The sequence below is a fragment of the Macrotis lagotis genome, chromosome 5 (genome assembly GCF_037893015.1).
Source record: "Macrotis lagotis isolate mMagLag1 chromosome 5, bilby.v1.9.chrom.fasta, whole genome shotgun sequence".
In the NCBI taxonomy this organism is placed as follows: domain Eukaryota; kingdom Metazoa; phylum Chordata; class Mammalia; order Peramelemorphia; family Peramelidae; genus Macrotis; species Macrotis lagotis.
In genome coordinates, this window is record NC_133662.1 from 246970475 (window position 1) to 246989258 (window position 18784).

At 51.4% G+C, this 18784-nt stretch overlaps 2 protein-coding genes across 3 annotated transcripts in view; one reads left to right on the plus strand and one right to left on the minus strand.

The window, feature by feature from the left end:
- The window catches only part of CRCP (CGRP receptor component), a 51712-nt gene extending 49796 nt beyond the window's left edge, over positions 1-1916 (minus strand). The window contains exon 1 of one of the 2 annotated variants that reach the window (XM_074189308.1): positions 1642-1916. In XM_074189308.1, coding sequence (XP_074045409.1) covers positions 1642-1748 — 107 coding nt within the window. In that variant the 5' untranslated portion in view covers positions 1749-1916. Of the gene's footprint in view, positions 1-1353 lie in introns of both variants that reach the window. The other variant, XM_074189307.1, reaches the window with a different exon arrangement.
- Positions 901-17814, plus strand: ASL (argininosuccinate lyase). Its single transcript, XM_074189306.1, has 16 exons — positions 901-1217; positions 6368-6562; positions 7542-7625; positions 8151-8207; positions 8375-8472; positions 9794-9871; positions 10042-10119; positions 11010-11062; positions 12256-12318; positions 12564-12678; positions 13142-13226; positions 13433-13492; positions 14944-15027; positions 15670-15750; positions 15931-16037; positions 17124-17814. Exons 1-16 carry the CDS (start codon positions 1206-1208, stop codon positions 17266-17268), a joined length of 1395 nt encoding a protein of 464 aa, XP_074045407.1. The 5' UTR covers positions 901-1205; the 3' UTR covers positions 17269-17814.
- The last annotated feature ends 970 nt before the right edge of the window (positions 17815-18784 follow it).

An 18784-nucleotide genomic window follows, 5' to 3' on the forward strand; every position in this document is an offset into this window, starting at 1 on the left:
GCACGACCCTTGTCCTCCCTGCTTACGTCCGAGTGTACTGTGGGGTCTGAGGTCAGGGGCTCTGCCCACCCCCGGGGGTGACCCTGCATCTAGAAGACCCAGACCAGGGCGGCTAGGTGGCGCAGTGGATAGAGCACCGGCCCTGGGGTCAGGAGGACCTGAGTTCAAATCCAGCCTCAGACACTTGATAATGACCTAGCTTGTGTGGCCTTGGGCAAGCCACTTAACCCCATCGCCTTGCAAAAACCTAAAAAAAAAAGACCCCAGACTGAGGCTGGGCAAAGAGCTAGTGGGGGGCTCTGGATTCCGGGCCAGGGGACCCTCTTGTCTCTATTAATCTTGTCTACGTCATCTCGGCGCTCCGTGCCTCAGTTTCCCCACCCGAGGGGGCGGGTGCAGGAGGCGGGAAGGCCCCGGGGAGGGGGCATTTCCAAGCCAGCCAGAGCCCCCCCATGGGCAGTCACCCCCGCAGCGGGCCGCCCGCTTTCCTCAGGGAGGGGGCGCCACAGGGGCGGGGGGGGCGACCAGCCCCGCCTCCCGCACGCGAGGCCCTGATTGGTGCAGCGCCCAGGGGGGCGGGGCCCGGGAGCGGGGACCCGGTGACGTCATCCTCCCGGGAAGGAAAAGCCTCGGGAGGGAGGCGGGGCTGGCAGAGGCCGCGGCGTCAGGTGAGGTCGCCCCGCAGGGCCCGGGCACTAGGGGGGCAGGTCCCGGACAGAGCCTCGGGGGGCTGCCGGGCCAGGCCGTGGCCCGGCTGCGGGCACCCCGCTTTGGGCTCGGGGACAGCCACCCCAAGCCACCCAGCCCGCCTTCCTTTCCAGCTCTCCCGGGTCTGAGATCAGCGCAGGGGAAGAGGGCCCGGGCACTAGGGGGGCAGGTCCTGGACAGAGCCTCGGGGGGCTGCCGGGCCAGGCCGTGGCCCGGCTGTGGGCACCCCGCTTTGGGCTCGGGGACAGCCACCCCAAGCCACCCAGCCCGCCTTCCTTTCCAGCTCTCCAGGGTCTGAGATCAGCGCAGGGGAAGAGGGCCCGGGCACTAGGGGGGCAGGCCCTGGACAGAGCCTCGGGGGGCTGTCGGGCCAGGCCGTGGCCCGGCTGCGGGCACCCCGCTTTGGGCTCGGGGACAGCCACCCCAAGCCACCCAGCCCGCCTTCCTTTCCAGCTCTCCAGGGTCTGAGATCAGCGCAGGGGAAGAGCTCGTCCGGGATGGCGTCGGAGGTAAGGCGGCTGTCCTGCACCCCGGAGAGAGTGGGGGGCCGAGGGCCGAGCCCGGACTTCTGCCCTGGGAGAGCACCCCCTTTCCGTCCCGACGACCCCTCTACCTAATCCCTCCCCCTCTGTATTCTGTTCCTACCGAGAGACAGGCAGCTCTTGTGTGAAAACGCCCCCCAGTCCAGGATCCCGGAATGCGATGCCACCCTTGCTGCCCGGCTCCTTATTTAGCTTTGGCTCCGGTATTGCCCAGATCTGGCGGCCCTGAGACCCAACGAGCCTGGGGATCCTATAGTTCAAAACGCGTCCGGAGAATGAGGGAAAGAAGGAGTGGGAGGAAAGAGAGCCGTGCATGAGCGACTACCACCCAGCCTGTCCCCCCGGCGCGGTAGAGAGAACTCCGGCTCCTTCTGCCGTGCCCACTTACTACCTGTATGAGCTCCTCCCTAAGCTCTCTGTAGATTGAGAGCTGCAAACGGCATCTCCTCGTTCTACAACCTTATTGCCCAGCTTTGCCAGTCGTGGTGACCAAACCATCTTCCCTGCTCCAGCCTCGGTCAGATGAGGGGGTTCGGCTCCATCTTTCAGAGGTTTCCTTATTCAAGTCCTGACACTTCCCTTGGCCTCAGTCCCTTAGAGTTTTCCTTGACTTCTGAATCTGCTGCTAAACCCTGCTCATTTTTAGGAAAAGCCAGTGAGGACAGAGGGTGGGGAAGGGACTGGTCCAAAGAATCCAACGAGGGCAAAGTACAGAGTGGGGTGCAGAGAGGGGGTAGGGATGGGGGAAGCCAGAAATAACATGACTGTTATCTCCTGCTCATACTGCAACCTAAGAGCCAGACCCTGGGAGGCCAGGACTCGGTCCTCTTCCTGCTCTCTCAAGGATGAGGAACCCCTAGATGAACTGGCCTCCCTTGATTTGTCTGTCCAAGGAGGGTAATAATAGCTGGCTGTCTCTATGGCGTGGTGGAAAGACCACTGAGGTCCAGAATGCTCTGGACTTTGCACCCTTGGGATGAAAGGTGTCATTTGTTATTTTTATGCTGGGTGTCAGAGGGTAGATACAACTCTCTTAGTGGATGGAGCATTGGCCTGGGACTCAAAGACCTAGCTCTGCTCTTTTGGAAAAGGCAGCTAACTTCTTCAAACCTGTTTCCTCATCTCTAAAATGGGGATGACTGATGATGATGATGGTTATGACCAACCTCCCTGGGTTATTGTAGGGACCAAACAAGCTAATCAAAACACTCTGGGAAGTGACAAACACAATGCAAATTATTCTTATCGTACTAACGGAGGTAGCTCCGAATCTGCCTCTGGCTATTATTTCAGCACCAGGAGGGGAAGGAAAGCAAACCACCTTCCCAGTTCCTCTTTGGCACCAAGACTCCTATTTTGATAGTTAAGTAAACTGTGGCCCAGTGAAGGAAAATGCCCAGGCCAAGTTTGTCAAACCAAGATCCAGAGTCCTCCCTTACATTGTCTTTTTTCCACTTTTATTTTTATTATTTTAATAGTGGAAGCTCTTTTTTTTTTTGAGGTAGTCTAGGTGAAGTGACATGCCCAGGGGCACACAGTAAGTGTCCAAATACCCATGTGAACCCTAGCCCTTCTGACTCTGGGGCCAGCGCTCTATCCACTGCCTCACCTTGCTGCCCCTAGGCCTCTTTGAATCACCTTGGCATGGCACCTTGTCAGCTCCCTCGCCCCTGGCAGGATTGCCACTTGGCTACCCAATATTCATGAATGTCCTGTTTTTTCCTCCACCCGTGACATCCCCAGCCTAGAAGCTGTGGGAGCCTCCCCGCAGAGAGATGCCAAAGGTTTCTAGGAGGTTTGCTGTCTTACCTGCCTGGGACCGAGACACCAGGGCTGGTTGGGAGCCCAGAGCTAATTGACTTGCTTTTGAACTTGGAGTTCTTACATTGTTGTTTATAGAAGGGCCTGGGCCTTGGGCTAGGTAGGGCTGGAGTGAGTCACTGGGGAGGAATGGATGCTCATGGATCTGACCACGTTTCAACCCCTAATAAGAAGCCTACTCCTGCCACTACCACTACTGCTACTATTTGCTATTATTTATTATTATTTAACCCATTTCTATGATGCTTTAAGATTTTGGATACAAAATAGCTAGCATAAAAGAGACCCTGCCCTCAAAGAGCTTATAATTCCCTAGGGAAGGAAACTATAGAGGAACATTAAGATTGAATGGAGAGAGAGAGAGAAAGAGAGAGAGAGAGAGAGAGAGAGAGAGAGAGAGAGAGAGAGAGAGAGAGAGAGAGAGAGAGAGAAAAGAGTGAGAGGATTATACTTCAGCCTAGGTCAGAATCTGATTGGGTTCAAATCCTGCCTGTGCCAAATTCAAACAGAAATGGTCGGCCACTAATTGGCACCTAAATAACCCTGCAGAGGCATTTGACTTAGAAAACCACACATTAACATTATCTGTGTTCTGTTGCATTTTTATTTTGTCAAATATTTTAAAATGATATTTTAATCTGGTTCAGTTCCAAATGTGTTTGAGGTAATTCTCTAAGATTCTAAGTTACTGAAAAGCTGTTGACCTGCACTGGTAGAGGGTGTTTCCTCACCTAGGACTTTCTTTAAGGTAGAAACTCTTTTCTTAAAATAGGGAAGCAATTATATGGTACAATGGCAAGGGTACTGGTTTGTGGAGTCAGAAGGTCTGGGTTCAAATTCTGCCTTCAATGCTTACTACATACCCCACAAGTCCTTAAGCATTCTCATCTATGAATTAGAACTTTTAGATGAGATAGCTTACAAGGTCCCTTTTAACTCTAGGGTAAGGAGCCTGGGACAAGAAGCCTGGTCTCTGACCCCTTGTGAATCTAGATCTATGAACCTATAAAGAAGGTAACCACCCCCATTATACAGAGCAGTAAACTGAAGCTCAGAGAGGTCTTTATCTGCCTAACATCACACAAGCCAGGATGTTTAAGGAAGAACCAGACTTGAACCCAGTTCTCTGCTGTATCATCATCCCACTTTCCATCTCAGGCAGAAGGACCTGTTGCTGCTCCCTGGTCCTTAGGCTGGGTTTGCCAATGCTAGCATGTACCTTAGGTAGGGACAGCTGGGCTCATCCAAGGGTGCTGGGTTTGGAGGACGAGCAAGGTCTCGGGCAAACACAGAACACAGGGGCCTGGCTGGTTCCCCGTCTCTTGATTGGTTGACTGAACTATGTGGTCACTTGGAACTTTGATCCCAGAAGGTCAGGGCCAGGGTTCCCTGTAATATTCCCCTTTGAACCTTCAGAAATGGAGAAATAAGGAGTGGCAAGGGCATCAGGAGCATGGGACAAATCGACCTCCCTCTCCAGCTGCACCAGGTGGTCTTCGGTGCCTTTCAACTCTAAAACCTGTATTCCCAGAAGCTAGGAGTCACATGGGAGTCGTCAGAGGTCAAGGGACCTGGATTTAGAAATGGGAGGGACATCAGAGACCAGCTAGTCTGACTCCCTTATTTTGCATTGGGAAACTAAGGCATGGAGAAGTTGTGAAAGGACTTAGGGTCTCACAGCTAGTGCTGATGCCTAGGGAAGGACATGGAGGGGTTGGAGTCAGACTGAAAGGGAAGCCCAGAGGCTGAGGGGCTGGGGTGAGGGGGGTAATAGAAGCTGGAGGGGTGCCCAGGGGCAGAGTCTTCTCCTGTTTATAGCAGAACGGTTGGCTAACTAGGAGCAGAGACCCTTGTGCCAAAATAAGTCCCAGCAGATTCGAACTCGGTCTTCCTGGCCCCATCCATCTTGGCTCTGTCACAGCCTGGCTGGGTGATCTCAAGCAATGATCTAACTTCTCTAGGCCTCTGTTTTTGTCTATAAAATGGGGACAATCTTACCTCCTCTCTCTATCACTGAGAATTGTGAGGCCAGAGAGACAAAGGAGGTGAAGGCTTGAAAGAGCAAGGGAATAAGTCTAGTGAATAAGTATTGATTAGGCATCTATTGTGGTTGGCTCTGGGAAAACAAATAATCCCTGTCCTCTGGGAGCTTACAGTCTAATGGAGGAGACATGGATACGGTATGTGTTCAGTTGGGTCTGACTCTTCTTTACCCATGGACCATAACACACCAACCTGAACCTGGGGTTTCCTCCACAAATATCCTGGAGTGGAGTTTGTCATTTCCTCCTACAGTAGATTAAGATAAACAGAGGTTAGGTGACTTGCTCAAGTTTATGCAGCTATTAAGTGTCTGAGGCTGGATTTGAACTCAAGTCTTTGTAGCTCCAGGGGATGTGTGTGTGTGTGAGAGAGAGAGAGAGAATTAGAGGCAATTTCATCAGAAAGAATTAAGATAGAATGATTTAATTAAGATAAAATGATGATGGAATGGGCAGAGCTTAAAGAAAACACAATTTGAGCTGAAGGAAGCCCAGATAGCCAGGAGGACAGAGAGAATTCTAAGGCCTGGAGTCAAGAGCAGTGAAGACTGGGATAGCTAGGTGGCACAGTGGATAGAGCACTGGTCCTGGAGTCAGGAGGACCTGAGTTCAAATCTAACCTCAGATGCTTAATAATTGCCTAGCTGTGTGACCTTGGGCAAGTCACTTAACCCCATAGCCTTAAATAAATTAAAAAAAAAAAAGAACAGTGAAGACTGGAAAGATAGGAGGGAGCCAGCTTTTAAAAGCCAGAAGTACTAGGGAGCCACTGGAGCTGATTGAGGAGACTTGGAGGAATCATCTCTGCTTGTATCCCAGTGCGGCTTTTGGAGGCTTCTGCATCCGCATGTCTATTGACACATAACAAGGATGAGATAAATGATTGTTGTCTGACTAATTGAGATCCCTAGAGGAGGCAAACTAGCAGATACAAATCAATAAAACAGGAGATCTGTCTCAGCTCTATCACCTCCGTCTCAGGGACTCCCACTGGAGCCCACCCTGTCTGGACGTGGGCTGGCACTGTCTTCCTTTCAAACTTACCTGCCTCACTGGCAGATGGCTCTGCCATCTACTGGGGGACAGAGATAGCTGTCCGAATTGGTGGGAGTATGGTATCTTAGAACCTGAAGCTGCTGCCCTACCTTCAAGGGGGCCTCTTGGTCCCTGGTTGGGAGGGTCTCTGGCCCTGAGGCTGGCCTTTCTCCCAGGATCCTTCAGCTGCTCACTATGTCCCCTTCTCTTCCTGGGCAGAGTGGGAAGCTCTGGGGCGGCCGGTTTGTGGGCTCCATCGATCCCATCATGGCGAAATTCAACGCATCCCTCTCCTATGACCAGCGCATGTGGGAAGCCGACATCCAGGGCAGCAAGGCCTACAGCAAAGGGCTGGAGAAGGCAGGGCTCCTCACCAAAGCTGAGCTGGACAAGATCCTGCAAGGCCTCGACAAGGTACCAAGGGCTCCCCTCTTCACCACCCCCCATTCCTTTCCCTAGAGAGAGAAGGACTTTCCCGTGGTTGGGCATTCTCTTATTTAAATTCAGCAATCTTTAACCATGAGAAGCAGAGAGGTGCAGTAACTAGGAAGCTGGCCTCAGGGACGGGAGGTCCACGGGCCAAGTCTCTCCACTGACCCACACCGGCCCTGTGACTCTGGGTGACCACAGCCTCTCAGGACCCCAGAAGCTCTCAAGTCTAGAAGGGGTAGAGGAGCTGTTGATCTGTACTAGAGGATGGACTTTTCTCAGGAGGGAACCTTCTTAGTTGGTAAAACCACAGTTTCATCCAGACCAAAAATGATAATATACACAAGTGAAATGTGTATGAGACAATGTGATATGGTAGAAAAACTGCTGAATGTGAAGTCAGGAGAGCTGAGTTCAAATTCCAACACGAGCAAAACCCTCCCTTCCCTGGGCCTCAGCTTCCTCATCTGTAAAATGGGTATAATGCTATCCATAGCCTCTACCTTCCAGGGCATGGAGCACTTTGCAAAGCAGTTAACTGTCAGAAATGTCTATCATCCTTAGAATTAATGACATGAGTCTGGGGTAAAGATGCTCTGGGTTTTTTTGTGGGGGGGTTACTCCGAGGATGGGGATGGCCCAGTGGGGGCTCCCAGGATACACCTTCAGGGATGGCCAGTGTCTTTGTGGGGCACAGTCCAATCCAAGGAGCATTAATTAAAAACCTACTGAGCTCTAACAACCTGAAATGCCAAGACATCCCATGTCTTGGAGATGCCATTCTGCTTCAAGGGGTGGGAGGGGGGTGTTTCCCATAAACAGATATTAAAGGCAAGACAGAGAGAGGAAGGGATGAGGGGGGATCTGGATAGGTGCCTCCAGGCTTCTCCACCTCACCGAGGTATCAGCTTCTGGGGGTCCTGAGGAGCCCCCACCTTGATTCTGGGACTGGATGTTGTTGCAGGTGAACGAGGAGTGGGCCAAAGGCACGTTTGCCCCAAACCCCAATGATGAGGACATCCACACAGCCAATGAGAGGCGACTGAAGGTACAAGCCAGACCCTTCTTCCCTGCTTCCCTAGCCCCCTCCTTCCCTTCACCTCTCAAGAATTTATTAAGACTTTGCTGTGAACCAAGCTCCATACTAGGGACTAAGGTATAAAGACAGAAAAGACAACATCCCTGCCCTCAGGGAACTTATGTTCTATTAGGAGAGACAACAGGCACAAAAATCAGAATATACTTGATCAATGCAAGGCAAAGAGGGGAGCCCATAACTCCCCTTCTTGGCCAAGGCCTTCCTTGGCACAAGACACCATCTTCCTGTCCCCTTCCCTGATGGGACTGCATCCAAAGGGGACCCTGCCAGAAAGAGTGGTACAATAATGGGGGGGGGGGTCTGTCTCTGTCTATCCACAAAGAGAAGGGAGAACAGGACCTAGGTGGCCAGTGGGAACTCCAGGGACTCAGGTCCTGGGGGGCCCAAATGCTGGGGGAAAGTTCATTCTGGACCCTGGCAGGCTTGGTGGGAATCAATGCTAGGTCTTCTGGCCTTGTTCCCACCCCTCTGCAGGAGCTTATTGGGGAGACTGCCGGGAAGCTGCACACTGGACGAAGCCGGAATGACCAGGTATGGCCCCCCAGCCCCTGGCTCGACGTCTTGTCTCTCCCCTCCCCCTCCAAACCATCCCTCCTCCTTTGGGGTCTTCCCTGGGCCATGGCTCTGGCTCTCAGGCTGCTCAGGACCCAGATCCCCTAGCCCCAATTTCTGAGGGCCAGCCTTCTGCCCTCTAACAGGTAGTCACAGACTTGAGGCTCTGGATGCGAAATTCATGCTACTTGCTGTCTTCCCACCTCCGGACACTCCTCATGACCATGGTGGAACGGGCCGAAGCGTGAGTCTCACTCCCCCCGTAAACGCCCAGAAACACAGAATGACAGAGCTCCAAGGGGCTGTAGAAAGGTGGAGAATCCCCACCCTTAGGGTCCATCAAACAGCCAATCAACAAATATTTTATTAAGCTCCTACTGTTACAAGGGGCAGGTGGTCCAGGGGAAAAACTGGTCCCTTTGGAGATAGAGGATCTGAATGCAAATCCCACCTTGCTGGTGACCCCTGTGTGACCTTAACCTTGGGACCTCAATATCCTCATCTCTAAAATGAGATTGGACCCCAGGCCTCAAAGGGCTCTGATTCTATGAGCCTGCGATATGGGTCTTTACTGGAAGGACTCTTCCAGCTCCTTCCATCGGTAGGGTTATCTTTGCTAGGGATACCAGAGCCCTCTTGAACCTCACATCTGGGGGCCTGGATGAGTAACCCCCCAGCATACTAGCACTGAGGCATGGCTGAGAAAGGCCCTGTTGCAGGCACCCTCGGAATCTCTGCCCCTACCCAGGAGGACCAGAGACAAGGCAGCAAGGGAGAGGAGGAGCAGAGATTAGTTTCCTTGACCCTCAATCTCACAGGATCAGGTCCGGGCATAGTGAAAAGAGAAGGCATAGATGCACTTTTAGCAGACAGGGCCCCAGAGACCAATGAGCTGAGGCTGGAGAGGGCAAAGGTCGCTTGCCCGGTCAGCCAAGGGGACCTTCTGTTTAATGTTTAAACATCTCCCCTTCCCCCTGCTGTCCTAGGAGGACAAACCAGGGAGTGGACCAGGCCAGGAAGGTCGGGCCTAGGTTTGGGATTGACTTTCCGGGCCGGTCAACAGTCAAAAGGGATCCATTTATCAAGGATCTACTAGCTGTCAGATACTGAAAATAAATAAATAGAGGCAAAAACATGGTCCGTGTGCTCAAAATGCTGCCATTCTAATGGGGAAGACAACATGCAAGATATTGTACATACGACGTCAATACGGCACAGATGTCCTGTCATCTCAGACAGAAGGGCCTGGCAGTGGGGCAGGCTAGGCCGCCTGCAGGAGCTGGGCCTGGTGTTCAGGGGCTTGAAGGGAGAGGTCTGCAGATGGAGGTTGGGGGTGGGGTGGAGTGGGGAATAGAGGCTGGCAAGTGGACCCGGCGTGTGTTCAAGGAGACTGCCAAAGATGGGAAGGGGCCAGGTCAGGAGGGGCAGAAGGATGTCCAAAGCCCAGGTGTGAACAGCCCTTGTTGCTATATCGGCACAACCCAGTGGAGTAGAGAGTGCCAGTAGTATTGTGCCCTGGACAAGTTCTGGGGTTCCACTGACAGTCCTCCTTTGGTCCTGCCTAGGGAAAAAGATGTGCTCTTCCCTGGCTACACCCACCTCCAGAGGGCTCAGCCCATCCGCTGGAGCCACTGGATCTTGAGGTAAGGGCAGGTGGCCCTGGGGGGCTCTGGCCTGGGAAGACCAGCTCAGGGAGGAGGGCGCCCCAACCTCTCTTCCCTACTTCAAGCCTGACTTTCGGGAGCTTGGGGGCTGGACCACCTCAGGAACCCCAAAGCTACTCTTGTGCTGACTTTTCTTCTGTCCTGTACAGTCATGCCGTCGCCCTGTCTCGAGACCTAGAGCGTCTGCTGGAGGTGAGGAAACGGATTAACGTGCTGCCTCTGGGCAGGTGAGTGAGGGATGGGGTAAACCAGAGGAGGAAACTGAGGTCAGGAAAGGAGAAACTGAAGACTTAGAACTGGGCAGACTTCAGTGACACCCTTTGTCTAATCCACATGGTTCAATGGAAAGAATGCTGATTTGGAGTTAGAGACCTCTGGTTAAATCCCACTGTAATGACCACCAGTATGATGATGGACAGGTCCCTTCATCCCCTCAGTTTTCCCATCTGAAAATGGGGGCATTTTAAAAGCTCCCCTTTTCCAGTCCCAAGATCAAATCAAAGGAATTTTCACTATGAACTACCCAGTGACCTGTCCAAGGTTACCCAGGAGTAGGGCAAAGTCAAGACTAAAACCCAGCTGTCTGAACTGTGGGGGATCCAGGTTACTGACCTTGATTGGGTCATGGGAAGGCCTAGAGGTTTCCTGGGAAATGTGCTTTGGGGCCAAGAGTAAGATGAAAGGGAGAAAAATGGGGGTAGAAATACCTAGTGACCAAAGCTTCCTAAAGCAAAAAGCCCAACCCATGGGGCAGGAAGCAGGCTCCCCTTCCCTAAGCTGAGTCCTGGGGGCCTATGAAGGGAGGAAATGGAAAAGAGTGTTTAGGAGGGAGAGGACTGGGGGGAGGGAGAGAGAAAGGGGCATCAGAAAGGACCCCAGACTTAGAGTCAGGATCCACTAAAGTTAAAATCCTGCTGGAAGCCCAGATAGGGATGTGACCTTGGCCAAATCTCTGCACCTCTGTTTCCTCATCTGTTAATGGGTACACATATTACTTCTATAATAGGGTGATATGTTAAACATCCTAGGGATAAAAATTGCTTTATCTAAGTGACTATTGTTAGAGTTTTCTCACGTTTTCCTTCCTACTTTCTCTCTCCCTGCCATGTTTCTCCAGTGGGGCCATTGCTGGCAACCCCTTGGGAGTGGATAGGGAGCTACTTCAAAGAGGTAAGCCTTGCCCAGGAAAGAGGGTATCACCCCCTCTCCCCAAGTCCTTCAGTCCCCATCTCTTCTTCCTAGAACCCTAGCACTAGGTCAAAAAGGAACTTCAAAGGACCCCTGAGACACAGGGTCCTAGACTCAGAGACTTCAGGGGTGGGGTCTCCCAAGGCCACAAGGCAGGATTCCTACCTCAATCCTAGGTCTCCAGCTCCAGGCCTCCTCCCAAGGTGCCATGTTGTCTCCTGGAATGTTGGAAAATGGTTCTTACCCTTCTGGAGTCATCACTCCCTTTGGCAGTCAAGTCAAGTCTACAGACCCTTTTATAAAAATGCATAAAATAAATCACATAATCCTACAAAAACAAAGTTAATAAAAAATTAAACTGCATTTTTTAATATAAACCCCTGTTTTTAAATGTGTAAATTTTAAAGGAAACCAGTGGGTAGTGAAAATAGAAATGGACTCCCTGGACCCCTTAGGTTAAAAATCCCAGATCTAGTTTGACAAAAGAGGAAACTGAGGCCCAGAGAGGAGAATTCATTTGTCTAAATCACAGTTTGGGACCAGGATCTGAGTCTCAACCCCCAGACCAATTAGTCCTTTTCATTTTACTTTTCCTAATGACATGTAAAAAGAGTTTGCAACATTTATTTTAGTTTTGTTTTTGTTTTTGTTTTTTGGGGGGGTTTTGCAAGGCAATGGGGTTAAGTGGCTTGCCCAAGGCCATGCAGCTAGGTCATTATTAAGTGTCTGAGACCAGATTTGAACTCGGGTACTCCTGACTCCAGGGCCAGTGCTCTATCCATTGCACCACCTAGCTGCCCCGCAACATTTATTTTTAGTAAGATTTTGAGTTACACGTTTTTCTCCCTCCCCTTTGCAGTGAGTAATCTGATCTAGGTTATACTTGTACAGCCATATTAAACATATTTCCATATTAGTCAGGTTGTGAAAGGAGAATCAGAACTAAAGGGGGAAAAATCATGAGAAGGAAAAAACCATAAACCAAATCCAGTTTGTCCTTTGGAGCTGAATGGCAGACTCTCCCCTTCCCATTCCCTACCCCATGAGGTTGGGGTCCAAAGGCTGAGGTGGGGAACTCCCACCCTGGGGATGCTGAGACACCCCCCCCCACACACACACACACAAGAGGACCAGGGAAGCACTCATTTCCTTGTGGGTTTGTTCTCACCCCTCAGAGTTGAATTTCAGTGCTATCACCCTCAACAGCATGGACGCCACCAGCGAGAGAGACTTTGTGGGTGAGTTCTGCTTCCTTGATCCCCTTTTCCATGGCCCTGCTCCCCAGGTTCTCTTCATTCCCATTTCCTTCCCTATGCATTCCTGCTTCGCCAGTGGCTCCTCCCAACCCTATGCTTGGCCTCTCCCCAAATCCCATGGATTCCCCGATGTGTTCCAGGGGGCACCATGGCTAGGTAAGGTAGGGAACACCTCAGGATGGCTCAATCCTGGGACATTCTTCTTCTCTTTACCTGTACCCCAAAAGCTGAATTCCTCTTCTGGGGCTCTCTGTGTATGACGCACCTCAGCAAGATGGCGGAGGACTTGATCATCTATGGCACCAAGGAATTTAGCTTCGTACAGCTATCTGATGCCTACAGGTAAGGGCGAGGGCTGCCCCCTCCATGACCTGGCCCCCAGTGACTAACTAGGCCAAACCAGCCCAGACAACAGGGCCTGCGGATTCTCCAAATGTGGTCACAGAACCTAGATTGAGAGTTGGAGAGGCCACTGAGTCCAACTGGGGGAAACTGAGGCTCAGGGAGTTAAATGACAAAGTCACCCAAATGGGGTCAGAGAGAAGTGAGTGGAAAGACTCTCAGAGGTCTTCAAGACCAACCCCTCCTTTTAGAGAGAAGGAAACTAAGTCCCCAGGAAGTTAGATGGCAGGCCCAAAGGTAGTAACAGAGACAAGATTTGAACCCAGGTCCTGGGAATCCAAGTCCTCTTTCCACTGGAATCTTACTATTTCCCTCATGTGGGAATCCTCTAGGATGTAAGTCAAGTGGGTCAGGGGGTTGGGAATCCTAACCCATTATAAACCTGCGGTTTCTGTGTCTCCAGCACGGGGAGTAGTTTGATGCCTCAAAAGAAAAACCCAGACAGTCTCGAGTTGATCCGGAGCAAAGCAGGGCGGGTGTTTGGCCGGGTAAGGGGCTTGGCATGCCCATGCTGGGCCTTGGCCAAAAGGGAGAGGACTGGAGGAGGGCTAGAAGGAGGGGGCTGATGGCCAAGGGCAAAAGATGCTTGGAGTGGAGTGGGATCCCAGCCCTCCTCCCATCCCACACCCCGGGCCTCGGCCCACCCCCAGGGTCCAGGCCACCAAGTCTCACTCCCAGGTTTCCCATCATTCAGTGTGCCGGGCTCCTGATGACCCTCAAGGGACTTCCAAGCACCTACAACAAGGACTTACAGGTACTGCTGCTCCTCATTTATAATATGCCCCCAGCAGACTGTAAGCTCCCCAAGGGCAGGGCCTGCTTTGTTTGGTCCTATGTTGGCCAACACATATTTATTAAATGACTTTGACCAAGCACTGGAGATAAAAGGAGACAAAAGACGGTCCCTGCCCTCCAGGAGCTGACGCTCTAACAGGGGAGACAACACTGATCAAGGCCCCACAAGCTCTATGTGGGAGAAGTTGGGAATAGGTAGAAAATGGAGGACACAGACCTGAGGGGGGATCTGGGAAGACCCCTGGAGAAGGCGGGATCTTAGCCGAGACTTGTAGGCAGCCCAGTCCATAGCAGGCTGGCCCTGCCTGCCAGTTTATTGACCGATGGATGGCAGAGCCCAGAGAGCCACCTGAGAGCTCTGAATCCAAAGTCAGCTCCCTTTCCCATACACCAAAGGGCCTCTTTGGGTGCTCCTTGACCCTCAGGACAGAGCATCCTCAAAGAGAAGCATGTCTGTACAAATACCGCCCTGGTCACCTCTGTGATGAACTCCTTCCAGGAGCTCTATGGCTCAGTCAGGAAGAGCTGAGTTCAAATCTAGTCATGGACCCTTCCTAGTTCCTGAACGTTTTAAACCAGTTAACCTCTGTTTGCCTCAGTTTCCTCAGTAGTAAAATGGGGATAATATTGGGACCTACCTCACAGAGATGTACAATATTTATTTATTTATTTATTTATTTATTTGCTTGCTTGCTTGCTTGCTTGCTTCATTTTATTTTTGGTTTTTGCGAGGTAATGGTTAAGTGCCCCAAGGTCACATAGCTAAGTAACTATTGTCTGAGGCTGGATTTGAACTCAGGTCCTCCTGAGTACAGGGCTGGTACTCTATCCACTGTGCCATCTAGTTGCCCTAGTGTACAATCTTTATAGAGCATTGAGCATAATGCTTGATAAACAGTAGGTGCCATATAAATGCTTAATACCTTTTCCTCTTTCCATGGATCCACAGACCTAGGAAAGAAGTTTTTCTCTTGCTTCTTCCCAGGTTCTCATGACTGGATCTGGGGGTAGGGGCAGGGCAGGCACTTCCCAAGGTCCTCCATGGCTTCAGAGGACCCTAGAGACCTAACCCCCTGACATCCATGGACCCCTTAAGTTAAGAATTCCAGTCCTAATTCAATTCCCTTGTTTGACAAAGGAGGAAACAGACCCAGAGAGGAAAAGTCACACAGCTTGGCACCAAGATCTGGGGTCTCTTGGCCCCTCAGACCAATTTGTCCTTTTCATTTTATTTTTTCCCAATTACATGTAAACATAGTTTTTAACATTTTTTTTGGCAAAAATTTTGAGTTCTTTGACCCCCTAATGGAGTAAAACATTAAGAGATTGGGGAGAGGGAAAGGGAGAAGATTCAGAGAGATACCGGGCTCCTCTGCCCCCTCCCTCCGTGTTGACATCTTGGCCCCACAGGAGGACAAAGAGGCTGTCTTTGAAGTCTTTGACACCATGGAGTCCGTGCTGCAAGTGGCCACTGGCGTCATCTCTACTATGAAGGTAAGAATCCTTCTTTCACCATTACTCTTTCCTTGGCTCTCCCCTCCCAGATCCTCTCTAGCCCCTCGCCTTTCCCCACTTCCTCCAGCTCTGCAGGACTCCTGGAGAATCTGGGGGGTTGAGGGAGAGGTTCACAGAGGAACAATGGGAAGATGGGTTTAGGCCAGAGGATAACTGGTCTAAGAGGAGTCCCAGTGGATGAGTCCAGGGACTCCCCAGTTTTGATGCAAGTGCTGCTGCATCTGGCCTTGAACCAATCACTTACCCTTTGGGGGCCTTGTTCCTTATCTGTAAATTGAGGGGGTTGGTCAAGATAACCTCTTATGGTCCCTTCCATCTCTAAGACCATAAAAAGATATTTTACATTGAATAAAATTGACTTGTTAACATTTTTTATTTATTCCCTTAAATATTTCCCAATTAAATAAAAAAAAATTTGACGGTCTTTTTTGAAAATTTTGAAATCCAAATTGTCTCCTTCCCCCTCCTTGAGAAGGCAAGCCATTTGAAATAGATTATACACAGTAATCATGAAAAACATTAAAAATGACTTCAAAACAATGACCCTACTGCATGCATCCTTTCAGGAGCTCAGCATTTCCTGGTATTTTTAAAATGTGCTTTCCATGTTTCTTCTTGCAGATCAACAAAGTGTGCATGGAGCAGGCGCTCAGCCCAGACATGCTTGCCACCGATCTTGCCTACTACCTTGTCAGAAAGGGGGTAAGAGGCCACGGACCCAGACATCATGGGGTACAGAGGGTTGGGCCCCTCCCAGCCCGGGCCTGGGGAGACTCAGAGACCCAGCCTTTAGACCGGGGTCTGAACAAGCATCAGGGGAAGGAGGGGGATGTGGGGTAGGGGGATGGTGGCATCCCCAACTTCCCTTTCTCTCTGGCCCAGATGCCCTTCAGACAGGCCCACGAAGCATCGGGAAAAGCGGTCTTCATGGCTGAGACCAAGAAGCAGAGCCTCAGCCAACTCTCCTTGTCCGAGCTGCAGACCATCAGGTGGGAAGCCCTTCCCAGGTGCCTGCTCTCCAACCCCCCCCCCCCACTGAGTTCAACAAGCATTCTTTAAGCACCTACTGTATGCACATTGCCAAAACCCTCCCCTAATGTGCATCCCACATGGAGGGCAGTGGTGGCACCAGTAGAACCCGGAAAACCTATGGCCTTGTCAATTCTTGACATGGTTAAGGGAAAGAACCCCTGCTTGGCTGGCACAGGCCTTGGAGGGGCTGCAGCCTGGAGAGCCTGCTCACACCTGAGCTATCCTGGATTCTTCTAAATCTGTATTAAAGGCCTACTATGCACCAACACCGAGGAAAAAAGGATTAGCCCTGGCTTCGAGGAGCTCCTGGAGACCGAGAACCTGGGTTCAAATCTTACCTCTCCCCTCCTCCCTGCATGTCCTCACCTAGCAGGGCTCCAGTCCCACAAGTGCTCCTCTCCTGAGTTTGTGTGAAGCATTCTCTCAGGTGCCAGGGATCTCGAGTCAACCTCCGTCCTGTCCCTGGGGAGCTTCCAGTCTGGGGGAGGGGAAGGAGGGGCAGAGCCTTGGAACCCCCGGTCACAGATTTGGGCTGGACAGGTCTTTGGAGGCGTCTAGAAAAGGGCTGTCCACCCTCTACTTGGGCAGTTGGAAACATTGAGGTTTAGTGGCTTTCTTGGGGTTCCATGGGGGAAGAAAAAAACGGGAAGGAGCATTTTTCCAGCTCCCACTCTTTACACCTTGGTAGGTGTAAAGATTATTCCAGGTGTAAGATTATTCAATCTTACAGAAAGGCAAGTGACTTGCCCAAGGTCACACAGATGGTAAAGTCGGGCTGGGGTAGAACTCAGGGCTCCCTAACTCTGGCCTGGTGGGAAGTCACAGAGCCAGGACTTTGGATTTTCCATCGCCTCACACTGCCTCCCTAGAAAATGGTCAAGGAAGGAAGCACTGCCTTCTAGCCAGGGGCCAGAGAGAAACTGGGGGAACTTCTGAAGGAGGGAGCAGCTGGGAGAACGAGGTTGAGGGGGATCCAAGATACAGGCCTTCTGAAGTTGGACCAGTGCCATGAATGACGCTTCCCCTTCTTTCTTCCCTCGTAGCCCCCTGTTCTCCAACGACGTGAGCCAAGTGTGGAACTATGCCAACAGTGTGGAACAGTACAAAGCCTTGGGTGGGACCGCCAAAAGCAGTGTGGAATGGCAGATCCAGCAGCTAAGAGACTTGCTGCGGACCCTGTCGCAATAGAGACCCCCACCTAACCCTGCCCCTGCCCCTTCTCACAGACTCCCAGGAGAACAAACCTCAGTGGGAGGCCAGGGTGTTCATGTTCTGACTTAGCCATCAGCAGGAAAGGTGGTGAAGTGGAATCAGTGTGGGGCTGGGTGCAAGGGAGACCCCAGTTCAAATCCTGCCTCAGAGAACCTTGCCCTGACCAAGTGACTTAACCTCCCTGGGACTCAGTTTCCTCATCTGTATGGGGGGGTGGGGAATCTCTGGGCTTACATTCCCTCTTATTCTATAGCATTCCGTGGGGCTGGGGTACGGAGGTCTGGACTTGGGAAGGGACAAGGAAAAAGAGAGCCAGGCCAGGGAAGAGAAGGAAGGGACACTGGAGCATCACCGGTCTCGGCCTGCTTCTTTTCCAAGCCGAAGTCCCAGCTTCATCAACTGTGCCGGTCTAACTTCAGAAGGCCTAGTCTCTGGCCCCCCATTAGCCTTAGAGATGCTGTCTGTAACCCCATGATGCTGTGTGTCCACTTACAAAAGAGGCTCCCATGGAAGCGCCCCCAAGCCTGTGTCCTTGTCTCCTGTGTTTAGGGGCTGGGGATAAGCCAGGCAGAGTGACCGCTGCCCTTGGCAGCTTACACTCTGCTTGGGAGGGCCAGGGATATAGATGCTCACACACATGAATGCACATAATGCACATGCCTGTGCACACATGTCTTTGTATGTACAGACACACACGTGTCCATGCACAGTCAATCAGCACTGAAGTGTCTTTGGGGCCAGGATGAAAATCACATGTATGCATCTGAAAGCTACATTCATGCCTAACATGCATGTGTGTATGTGGATATCAAAATCTATATTATATATAGCATACAGTAGCTTATCATACATCAGATCCACGATATATCTCAAAACATATGTATGCATACATAGATGTTCACATGTTGGTGTGTTAGTGTAGCGAATGGAGTGCTGAATCTGGAAGACCCAAGTTCAAATTTGACCTCTGACATTGACTAGCCGTGTGACCCTGGAGAAGTCCCTTAATCGCTATTTGCCTCAGTTTCCTCATCAGTAAAAGGGGGATGACAACAGCAGCAGCATCTCAGGGTGGTCATGAAGATCCAATGACATAACATTCATAGCATGTTTGGCAGAGGTGAATTAGCTCTAGGAATTCTCTAGGAATATACAAAATAGATGCAAGGTGATTGGGAGAAGGTTGAAGCAACCACAAGCCAAAGTCTGCTTGGGAAATGGCTCATCTCTTGCTTGGAGCCCCACCTGACCCCCCCCATTACAAAGTGAACAAAATTAGCCAAGTTTTTCCCAAAGTCCAAAGACACACCTGCTGACAGGAGGAAGCTCTTGGCAAACCAAAGGCCCCCACTGGTGAAGCAGGCCCCTGTGCTGGGATGAAGCCACAGGCAGTGAAAGGTAGGGCCTCCCTAGCCCTCTGCAGCCTCTGCTGCAGGTTCCCAACAGCTCCCAGGTGGGGTGTCCATGATTAACCACAGAGCTAACCTTTGTT